This window comes from Toxorhynchites rutilus, chromosome 1 (genome assembly GCF_029784135.1).
Source record: "Toxorhynchites rutilus septentrionalis strain SRP chromosome 1, ASM2978413v1, whole genome shotgun sequence".
Lineage (NCBI taxonomy): Eukaryota > Metazoa > Arthropoda > Insecta > Diptera > Culicidae > Toxorhynchites > Toxorhynchites rutilus.
In genome coordinates this window covers 97,664,860-97,676,327 of record NC_073744.1, presented here as the reverse complement: position 1 = coordinate 97,676,327, position 11,468 = coordinate 97,664,860, and the positions used below count along the sequence as shown (strand labels likewise).

Here is an 11,468-nt window from a genome sequence, read left to right as displayed (position 1 = left end):
TACAATTATTGGTCAGTTATTTCCTGATGGATTTACGAGACATTTGCATCAATCGATCTGAGTACTCCATAACAATTCATCACAATTGATAATATATTAATATCATATAAACTAACTAGCAAACAATCACAAAAATCTCCAAACGGAAATAACTCTTTCTGATTGGTCGAAATTGAAGGTACGGAGAAATCGGCACATCAAAGTAGAGGGAACTTTTGTTCCCACCGAAGTGTATTCCCTAACAGAGACATCAAAACCAAGCTGCCTGGGGGGAATCGGCATTGCAATTACATGAAAGTAGGGGGAGCTTTTGTTTCCACCGGCATGTATTCCCTAACAGAGATTTCAAATCCAAGGTGTCTGGGGGAAATCAGCATGTACACGTTATGAAAAGTCCCTCCCACACATTCATTTGAGAACATGCAACCGAGCCTGGCCCATTGCACGCGCGCCAGATTAACGATGATGCGCGCGAGAATTCGCCAGAAAGGAAAACAAGGTATCACCTTGCATAAGTACCAAGCCACCGGGATGAACGCAGACTCAGCAGTCTGTAGTCTTTATAATGGGTTCGATGCTAAAATAAAAGTTAGTTCTAAGTATGATGTTATAGCGATAAGTGAAATCGTGAATAAATTTATTTTTTATGCTTTCCCGTACGGAAGCTACATAACTGGCGCAGTCATAGTGAAGTGGAAGTAAAGTGCAGTAAAGTGCACGACCGAGCAACGTTTATTGGAAACATCTGGACTACCGGGAAACCACCGGTGAGGGAATATCACCGATTAGCGTAGCCCAGAAGCGAGGAACTACCATCGAACCTAATCATCAACTTAGAAACTCCAGGAGATGATCACCATCATCCTCTTGTAAGTATTTTTTTTTATTTCTTCCTAAGTGAGTGTTAAAGTGAAAAAAGTAACATAACTCTCGCAACAAAAATCAGCTGCCCCGTAAGCAAAAGTAAAGCACGGAGGCAAGCGGCACAAAATACAACGTTCAGCAATTTTAAAAGCGAGCGAAACTAACAGCCACAAACCGCGAGGTGCAGTGCAGTGTGAGCGAATATCATAGCAGTGCATTCTTGTGTGTGCAAATTATAAGCAAGATTATCATTGGTAAAATGGATCAACGCGAATTTATGATTTCACCCGACCTTATGCCAGCACCAGAGCTGGACGGGAGAATAATTATTGAACAAGAACCTCAGGAGAACCCACAACAAGTCACAGTTGAAAGTTTGTTGGGTCATATAAAAACATTAACGAGCAATCAAAACGCTTTGATTGACGAACTCCATAGATTGCGATCGAAATCAGAAGATCCCTTCTTACAGTTCCGAACACCAGACCCGATTAAAAATCTGGCCACTTTTGCGGGTAACAAAAAAGAAACACATGCTTGGTTAGAAGATGCGGAGAACACACTCGCACTCTTCCAGTCATACAAAAATGAACCCATTTACAGCCAATTAGTGAGAGCTGTTAAAAATAAAATTATTGGCGATGCCAAAGAAATTTTAATAGCGGCTGGCAACCCAAATCAGTGGGAACAAATCAAAGAAATAATCCTAAATTCTTATGGGGACAGAAGAGATCTTACATCTCATATTCAATCCCTTTTCTATGTTAACCAGGGAAAGAAGACTCTAACTGAGTTTTACAACCAAGTTAAGAAAATTGATACGTCAATTAAGGCGACAGCAGCTTTGATGGACGACTACAAATCATCCACTAAAGCTATAAATAGTTTAATAAGTCTTATGGCTTTAACAAGATTCATCGACGGGCTAAATGACGAGCTATCAATGCACGTTAGGAGTTATAGACCGCAATCCCTTGAGGACGCTTACTCCATAACTATGCAATATTCTAATGCAGCATATAGACAAAGACTCAACAAACAAACAATAGATCAAAAGACGACCAAAGCAAACAACTTTAAACCATCCGATAGCACCAACAAAAATTCCAACCTGAACCTCAACCCGTTCAATCAAAAACCAAACACTTTCAACAACGGTGGATCTTCGAATACGAAACCATCCTATCCAATTGCAAAGTCAAATGGGTCCGGTAGATTTAAGAATAGAGAGCCGCTACCAGACGACGATGTTTCCATGAGAACAGCAAAATCTCGGACGGAGGTTAACAACCACGAAACTGGGCAAAGACAAAAAAGGGACGACGGCAAAAATTGTGGGGATGAACACGACACCTCCCAACAGCTCGAAGAGTCAATCTTAAACTCGGAGGACGACGATTATTTTGTCGACGAGGAGCTAAATTTTCACGTGGTAGAACAAGCACAAAGAAAAATATGAAAAACGACAACAACTTCGTGCCATATATTACAATCCAAACTTCAAAGGGAGAAATGAAATTTTTGATCGACACAGGAGCGAACAAAAATTACATTTCACCAGCCCACGTAAACGTAGAAAACTGCAAATCAGAGCCCTTATCTAAGGTAACCAACATAAAAGGAACACACACAATCGACAAATCAGCATCCTTCGATCCGTTTCGAATTAACAAAAAATTAAAATTTTTCATTTTTAAATTTCATAGCTATTTTGACGGTCTCATCGGTTACGAGTCGTTGAGAGATCTAAATGCCAAAATCGATGTAAGCAAAAATATCTTGAGAATAGGAAAGAAAACTTTTCAAATGAAAAAAAGATTTCCCGAAAAACAAATAATAAATTTAACTGAAAAAAAAGAACAATTTATCAAAATCAGAACCACCAATGACGGAGATTTCATCATAAGCAGCGAAAGAAATATGGGAAATTTTTCAATTCTACCAGGGATCTACCACAGTAGTAATAATACCGCTTTTGTTGCAGTAGAAAATCATGAGGAATCGCAAATCGAAATAAACATGAATGAATTTGAATCTGATAACGATGAATTTGTCACAGCTGAGAAACCCATAGAAAGCCCTAGAAATAAATTCAGCATCTTAGACGATTCGTTGAATCAACAAGAAAGAAAAGCTTTGGATGACATTATCGGCGAATATTCTGAAATTCTATATTCCGATGACCAGAAATTAACCTTTACACATCAAATCAAACACCGAATTAGAACTGTGGACAATATACCGATTCATTCCAAGTCATACCGTTATCCACAAATATTTGAAACAGAGGTACAAACTCAAATAAGAAAAATGTTGAAGGACGGGATTATTCAAGAATCCATATCGCCCTACACATCACCTGTATGGATAGTGCCTAAGAAAGCAGATCCATCAGGTGTGAAAAAGTTTCGACTCGTTATAGATTACAGAAAACTTAACGAGAAAACCATCTCTGATAAATATCCTATACCGGATATAACAGAAATTTTGGATAAATTAGGAAGAGCGACATACTTCTCGACACTAGATCTAGTTTCTGGATTTCACCAGATTCAGCTAGACGCAAAAGACGTCGAAAAAACAGCGTTCTCCGTGAGCTCGGGTAAATACGAATTCACAAGGATGCCTTTTGGACTCAAGAACGCCCCTGCGACCTTTCAGAGGGTTATGGATGCCGTTCTTAGAGATCACATTGGTGTTTGTTGTCTTGTTTATATGGACGACATCATCATTTTTTCGAGTTCGTTTGAAGAGCACGTCAAAGACATATGTAAAATTCTTCGCAAGCTGAAGGAAGCTTGTTTGAAGATACAACTAGATAAATGCTATTTTTTCAGACGGGAAGTTCAATTCCTTGGACATACCGTGACCAAAGATGGCGTAAAGCCAAACAGCGACAAAATAGAGGTTATTCAAAATTGGCCTAAACCAAAAAACGAGAAGGAACTTAAGCAATTTCTCGGAACAATAGGTTACTATCGCCGTTTCATAAAAGACTTTGCCAAAATGGTGAAACCTTTAACGCAACTCTTGCGAAATGATACTTGCTTTGAATTTACTCCAGATAAAATTCAATGTTTTGAAAAATGCAAAGCACTTTTGACCATGGATCCAATACTTGCGTACCCAGATTTTACAAAAGAATTCATCCTTACCACAGATGCTAGTGACTTTGCAGTGGGAGCTGTATTATCACAGGGACAAATAGGGAAAGATCACCCGATTGCCTACGCTTCAAGAACTTTAAACAAATCGGAAGAAAATTATTGCACAACGGAAAAAGAATTATTAGCTATTATATGGGCTGTTAAACACTTCAGACCATACTTGTATGGAAGAAGATTTAAGCTTGTCACAGATCATCAACCATTAATATATTCGATGACAAGTGCAAACCAAAAAATTATTAGATGGAAACTAGTTTTAACTGAATTTGACTTTGAAATAATTTATAAACCTGGCAGAGAAAACGTCGTAGCCGACGCCCTGTCTAGAATAAAACCAGCAGAAATAAACTCCAATGACATACAGGAAAATCAAGACGAACCCGACACCGACGGCATGACAGTACTTTCAGCAGACACCAGCAACGATCATTATATTTGGACAACAGAAAGACCAACAGATTCATTCAAAAACCAGATCATATTTAAAATTTCTCCTACAGACATAGAAGCTCACGAACAAATCTTCACAAAATACCACAGATTTATAATCTCAAAACCAAACTACACAGAACAAGACATAGTAACTATTTTTAAAGAAAAACTTAATCCAAACGGTATAAATTGCATCTATTGCCCTTTAATGCTAACACAATTAATTCAGGAAACATATCGCAAACATTTTTCTCATAACAAAATCTTCAAGCTCCTTATTTCACAGGTATTACTCCAGGACATAAGGCTACCAGAGGAACAGGACGAAATCGTGCGCAAAACTCACGACTATGCCCATAGAGGGATCAAAGAGAATAAAGCTCAAATCCTGTTAGAATTTTTCTTCCCCGAAATTGATAAAAAATTGAAAGTTTATATAAATAACTGTCCTACTTGCAAAAAATGTAAGTACGACAGAAAACCTCCGAAATTGGTTCAAAAAACTAACCCCGCAGAAAATACATTTGAAAGGATTCATATGGATATATTTTTTATGAGTGGAAGAAAAATGCTAACTATAGTAGACGCTTTTTCCAAATTTGCAAACGTGATCGCTCTTGAAACAAGGACTATCGTAGACCTTAAAAGGGCAATCACAGAGCACATCAGAATTTTCGGCAAACCAAAATCGATAACTTGCGATCAAGAACCAAGCTTGACATCGCTCGCCTTCATTGGATTCATGCAGGATTTGGATATTGAAATTCATTTTGCGAGTTCAAGTAACTCAAACGGAATAGTGGAACGATTCCACTCTACACTCATTGAACTATATAGAACTTTAAATTCGAAATACAAAGACATGGAATTCTTCGACAAAATTAACATTCTTGTGGATATTTACAATAACACAATTCACTCAGCGACCGGCTTTAAGCCAAAGCAAGTAGTCTTTAACCACCATAATGAAACAAGCGCGGAAGAAATTTTTCAAAATTACAGTAAAATTCAGTCTGCCATTAAGGTCCTAATGGAAAAACGCAGAAAGCAGATAGAAAATGAAAACAAGGTAAAAACCTTGCCAAAAACTTTAGAACCAGGAGAAAATGTATACGTAAAAGTTAATCAGAGAATAACAAAGGACAAAGACCCATTCAAGGTTTCAAAAGTCGTGGACGATAACGAATTGACATTTAAAGATACTTACGGAGTAAAAATTCATAAAAATAGGATCAAAAAATGATTTTTTTTCTTTTTCTTTTCGGTCTGTTTCAGGATCATTCCACTTACTTCAGCGACATTTTACCACGACGTATCGACAAATAACGGACTTTTGACCTTAAAATTAGACTCGGTTAAGATAAAATTAGGATACGACCGTATAATACATAAAATTAACCTAGATGAAATAGGACAAAATATAAACTATATCGAAAAATTAGCAAATAACCTTAATGTAACGGATCACTTACAACAAACAATCCAGTTTAAAATTAAAAAGGCTTATGAAAAGTTGACAGGATTTTACCCAAAACGTGCAAAAAGAGGACTTATTAATGCGTTAGGAAACGTGATAAAATTTATAGCAGGCAACCCCGACCAGGAAGACCTCGACTTAATCAATCAAAATTTAGAGATGCTTGAAACTAATAGCAACAAAATCATAGATAATCAAATAAAACAAGTAAAAATCAACAATGTACTTCAAGCTACTATTAATAAAGTCTCAAAAACCATAAGATCAATTAAGGAACATGTACAATCTCAAGACACGATAATTAGAAAAGACTTGGAACTCATAAATCTTATTTTGAATACTGATATCCTGATAAAAACCTTAGAAGACCTCAAAAAACAGATTGCCTTTTCAAAATCTAATAGCTTGAACAAAAACATTCTCAGTATGGCTGAAAAAGATTATATTTTGAAATTTTTAGAAAGCCAACATATTGCTATTAAATTTGAAGATGAAATTTATAAATTCGTAAGATCAGTTGTATCGCTACAAAATAATCACATAATCATTATAGTCAAACTCCCCATCATTGAACCGAACGAGTACTCATTGATGCAGTTAGAACCTGTCAACGTGAATGGAACCAGAATCGACACGAACATCCGCTATGTGGCCAAGTATCAGCAGTCATTATACGAGCAGAGTGAGAGGTGTTTCATTTGCGACAATAACTTGCCAGTGAACGACGGTTGCATCTCCAATATCCTGACAAATCAAAAAGCCAAGTGTCCGATGCATAAACAACCAGAACGTCCAATAATCAAGGAAATCAGTGTCGGAACAATTCTCATCGACACAAATAAAGCAGTCTACATTTTAGACTCATGTGGAGAATCACAAATCATTTCCGCTCCAACTATTATTGAAACATGTAACTGCACAGTTACAGTGCAGAATGTAACGTTCAGAAGCAACTCTAAAACTATAAATAAATCTGAATATCTCACACCCATATTTGGAAAAGAGATAGAAACCATTAAACAAAAACCAGACATCGAAGAAATACACCAGATGAATATCGAAAATTTGGAGGAAATTCAGAGACTTAAGCTTCACATGATCAGCTCTCAAACGCTCGGAGGACTAGCGATAGCCTCTACCATCCTGTCAATAGTAATCATCTTATGCATTCACAGATACAAATCCCAAACTAGAAGTCAACCCCAACAGGATAAAAAAGAGGACATCGTCACCTCACAGATTACCAACAAGAAGTTCGACATCAGCTCCCCGGAAAACAATCAGAAAGGAACAGTAACCGATATCCTGAAGGACGAGCCAACCTGCCTAACGAAATCCTTCCTTCCGGCACCCAGATTTGTCCTTACCAAGGGATCCAGCAAATCAACCGAGGACGCTTGACTCTTAGGGGGGAGACGTTATGAAAAGTCCCTCCCACACATTCATTTGAGCCCATAGTAAGAACATGCAACCGAGCCTGGCCCATTGCACGCGCGCCAGATTAACGATGATGCGCGCGAGAATTCGCCAGAAAGGAAAACAAGGTATCACCTTGCATAAGTACCAAGCCACCGGGATGAACGCAGACTCAGCAGTCTGTAGTCTTTATAATGGGTTCGATGCTAAAATAAAAGTTAGTTCTAAGTATGATGTTATAGCGATAAGTGAAATCGTGAATAAATTTATTTTTTATGCTTTCCCGTACGGAAGCTACATAACTTACATACCCTCGTGGTCGATAGTTTAACTAACGACGCGCACAAATGGATAGTGCTCATTGTAACTAGCGTGGGCATTGTTGATTGCATACGTGCTGGCGAATAAGTAGGGAGCGATGAATGAGTGTTTTTTTTTATTTTCGTTCCAATAAGAATTTGATGGATTCATTGAAGAATGATATTTTACTTTACTTAACTGAATAGAACTTATGTTTGATAGAATATAAATAAAATTTAAATTTGGAACTTTTATGTTGGTTGCATCATGAAATTTCATATCAATGACCGATATCAATATCCAATTCGCATTGAGGCATGTGACATCGTATTCCGTTGGGTTTAAAGTGAAAATGGAAGTGGGTTGAGTAAACACTCTGAAAGTAAAAATTATAAATGAAATTATCTTTTCCATTTCAAATATATTTTCTCTTATAAAAAATAACCCGTTTTTTCTGGTGATAAAACTTGATGATTGTGTTCGATAATGATAATTATGTTATATTACATTGATGAGGTTTTTTTTCTTTATTTCATCCATACATAACACTGGAGCCACTTCGTCCAGGGCCACAGAGGGCGGCTTTCATCATCTCATTTCACTTAGGTATCTTTTATCGTGATACGCACCATCAAATTACTCGGTTATGAACACTGGTGGAGTGAACAAACAATACCTAGGAACCAGACAAAACGTCCCTTTTTCAGGGCCACCAAATCAATATCAAAAAGTTTAACAATGTAATTTTTCAAACATATCCAAAACCAGCATGTAACAGACAGCCTAAAGGAATCCTACGTCAACTATGCGGTCGTGTCTCGGACACAACCCTCCTGTGACTTTTTTTTTTTTTTTTTTTTTTTATAGAGGTGAGGAACGCTCTACCAGCCTTATCTGGGAAAGGTTAACCCAGACGTCGAGTGGGGATCGCACCCACAAAAACCAAGCCCTCTACTCGTTGCCTTATTCCCCCTGGGACCACATCTAGGCGACTACTTCAGGGGGCGGCTGTGCTCATACACTCTTCGAGTTTTCAACGCTGACTAGCGTTGTCCTTCCCTTTTTCTCAATATTTTTTCTATCTATTCGCTTTTCATTCCACTGCGCTTATGTCCTCTTCGCAGGCATCCATTTACCCGTCGAGACGTGTACCGATTAGGAATTGCCCTCCAACTTGACGCGCAACCCGTCACAGTCACCCTCGCGGGATTTCTCACCTGTCGAGACGTGCACCGATTAGGAAGCGCCCTCCAACTTGACGCGCGCCCCGTCACAATCACCCTCGCAGGATTTCTCTTCCCAGCGGAGTGCCGATTAGGTAGTGCCCTCCTACATGACGCGCTCTCCGTCACAGCTACTCTCGTGGGGTATGCACCATTTTGATCATGGCTACATCCTTCGCGGTGTTTCTCCATTCAGGCCACGATCAGGCGTTGCCAGGCAGGCATTTTTACTGTTATCCGCGGCAGTATCCGGTTACCTGTCGAGACGTGCACCGATTAGGAAGCGCCCTCCAACTTGACGCGCGCCCCGTCACAGTCACCTTCGCAGGATTTCTCTTCCCAGCGGAGTGCCGATTAGGTAGTGCCCTCCAACATGACGCGCACTCCGTCACAGCTACTCTCGTGGGGTATGCACCATTTTGATCATGGCTACATCCTTCGCGGTGTTTCTCCATTCAGGCCACGATCAGGCGTTGCCAGGCAGGCATTTTTACTGTTATCCGCGGCAGTATCCGGTTACCTGTCGAGACGTGCACCGATTAGGAAGCGCCCTCCAACTTGACGCGCGCCCCGTCACAGTCACCTTCGCAGGATTTCTCTTCCCAGCGGAGTGCCGATTAGGTAGTGCCCTCCAACATGACGCGCACTCCGTCACAGCTACTCTCGTGGGGTATGCACCATTTTGATCATGGTTTCATCCTTGATGCTCGCTCCTTCGAGCGTTCGCGGTGTTCTTCCATCCAGGCCACGATCAGGCGTTGTCAGGCAGGCATTTTCAGTCATTCGCGGCAGTATCCGATTACCTGTCGAGACGTGCACCGATTGGGAAGCGCCCTCCAACTTGACGCGCGCCCCGTCACAGTCACCCTCGCAGGATTACTCTCCCAGCGGAGCGCCGATTAGGTAGTGCCCTCCAACATGACGCGCACTCCGTCACAGCTACTCTCGTGGGGTATGCACCATTTTGATCATGGTTTCATCCTTGATGCTCGCTCCTTCGAAACGTTCGCAGTGTTTCTCCATCCAGGCCACGATCAGGCGTTGCCAGGCAGGCATTTTTGCTCTTCTCCGTGGCAGTATCCGGTTACCTGTCGAGACGTGCACCGATTAGGAAGCGCCCTCCAACTTGACGCGCGCCCCGTCACAGTCACCCTCGCAGGATTTCTCTCCCAGCGGAGCGCCGATTAGGTAGTGCCCTCCAACATGACGCGCACTCCGTCACGGTGGCTCTCGGGGGGGGGGACTATCCGGTACTACAGCCGTCTCGATTGTTCATCTCTTATGGTCAGGCGTTATCCGCATGCTGGTCGGTCCCCCACTTCCGCTGTAGCTCGGACATGATATGTACGACTGCACTGTTTACTGCGTTCCAGGTGCCCTCGTCACGACACATTTCCTCCACGATGTTCCCAGCATGAAGGGTAGGCAACCCCTCGCGCACTGTGGTGAATCTGGGACATTCGAATACGATGTGTTCCGGTGTTTCCTCCACATTTCCACACTCCGGACAAAGAGGCGATCTTGCGTGTCCGAACCGGTGCAGATACTGCCTGAAGCAGCCATGACCAGACAAAAACTGCGTTAGATGGAAATTTACCTCTCCGTGTTTCCTGTTCACCCAGCCCATTAGTGTCGGTATGAGCCTGTGCGTCCACCTGCCGTTTTGCGCCGCACTCCACTCTTGCTGCCACCTAGCCATCGACTCCGCCCTCATTAGCTTCCGGATTCCTCTGGTTCCCCTCCTCCTATAGCACTCGCTGTCCTCCGCCAAGATGATGTCTATGGGGACCAACCTGGCTATGACGTAGACCGCTTCTGTTGACACGGTTCTGTACGCACTCGCGACTCGCATCGCCATGAGCCGGTACGTACTATTCAGCCTCTTCGTGTTCCGCTGAGTTTCTAACGCCGCGATCCAGGCTGGACCACCGTAACGTAGTGTCGATGAGGAGACACTAGCCAAGAGATGCCTCTTGCTGCTGCTTGGGCTAAAGTTGTTGGGCATGATTCGTGTCAGTGCATTGATTGCCTTAGTTGCTTTTTTACAAGCGTAGTCGACGTGACTGTTGAAGTTCAGTCGATCGTCGATCTGCACCCCCAGGTATTTTAGGTCTCGCTTCGAGGTTATCGAGTGCTCTCCAATTGTGATTTCTGCACGTTGCACCGCTCTGCGGTTGCTGACAATCAGCATTTCCGTCTTGTGGTGGGCTATCTGCAGTTTCACACTTTGCATCCACCTTCCGATCATGTCTATCGACTCGGTCGCGAGCATTTCGACCCGTTCCAAAGATTCCCCTGTCGCGAGAATAACGATGTCATCCGCGAAGCCAATGATCTCCACACCTCTGGGCAGATTCAGTTTTAGTACACCATCGTACATACTGTTCCAGAGCGATGGGCCCAGGATAGAGCCCTGCGGAACTCCCGCCGTAGTTTTAATCTGCGCCTGGCCCGTGTTTGTCTTGTACACCAGCACACGGTTCTCGAAGTAGCTTCTCAGTATTGTACACAGGTAGTCTGGGACTTTCATCGTGTGGAGCGCAGTCGCGATGGCCTCCCAGCTGGCACTATTGAACGCGTTCTTAACGT

At 41.8% G+C, this 11,468-nt stretch overlaps 1 protein-coding gene across 1 annotated transcript; it reads left to right on the top strand.

Annotated features, from left to right (window-relative positions):
• The first annotated feature begins 594 nt into the window (after positions 1-594).
• On the top strand, positions 595-7,556 carry LOC129762971 (uncharacterized). The gene is made up of 2 exons (XM_055761612.1): positions 595-869; positions 5,739-7,556. The coding sequence occupies exons 1-2, from the start codon at positions 850-852 to the stop codon at positions 7,339-7,341; spliced, it is 1,623 nt and encodes a 540-aa protein (XP_055617587.1). The 5' UTR covers positions 595-849; the 3' UTR covers positions 7,342-7,556.
• The last annotated feature ends 3,912 nt before the right edge of the window (positions 7,557-11,468 follow it).

Bases quoted from the DNA above. Each gene is read 5' to 3' on its own strand.
- LOC129762971 (XM_055761612.1), top strand. From the start codon at position 850: ATGATCACCATCATCCTCTT. The intron at 870-5,738 runs GTAAGTATTTTT...GGTCTGTTTCAG, and splicing joins ATGATCACCATCATCCTCTT to GATCATTCCACTTACTTCAG.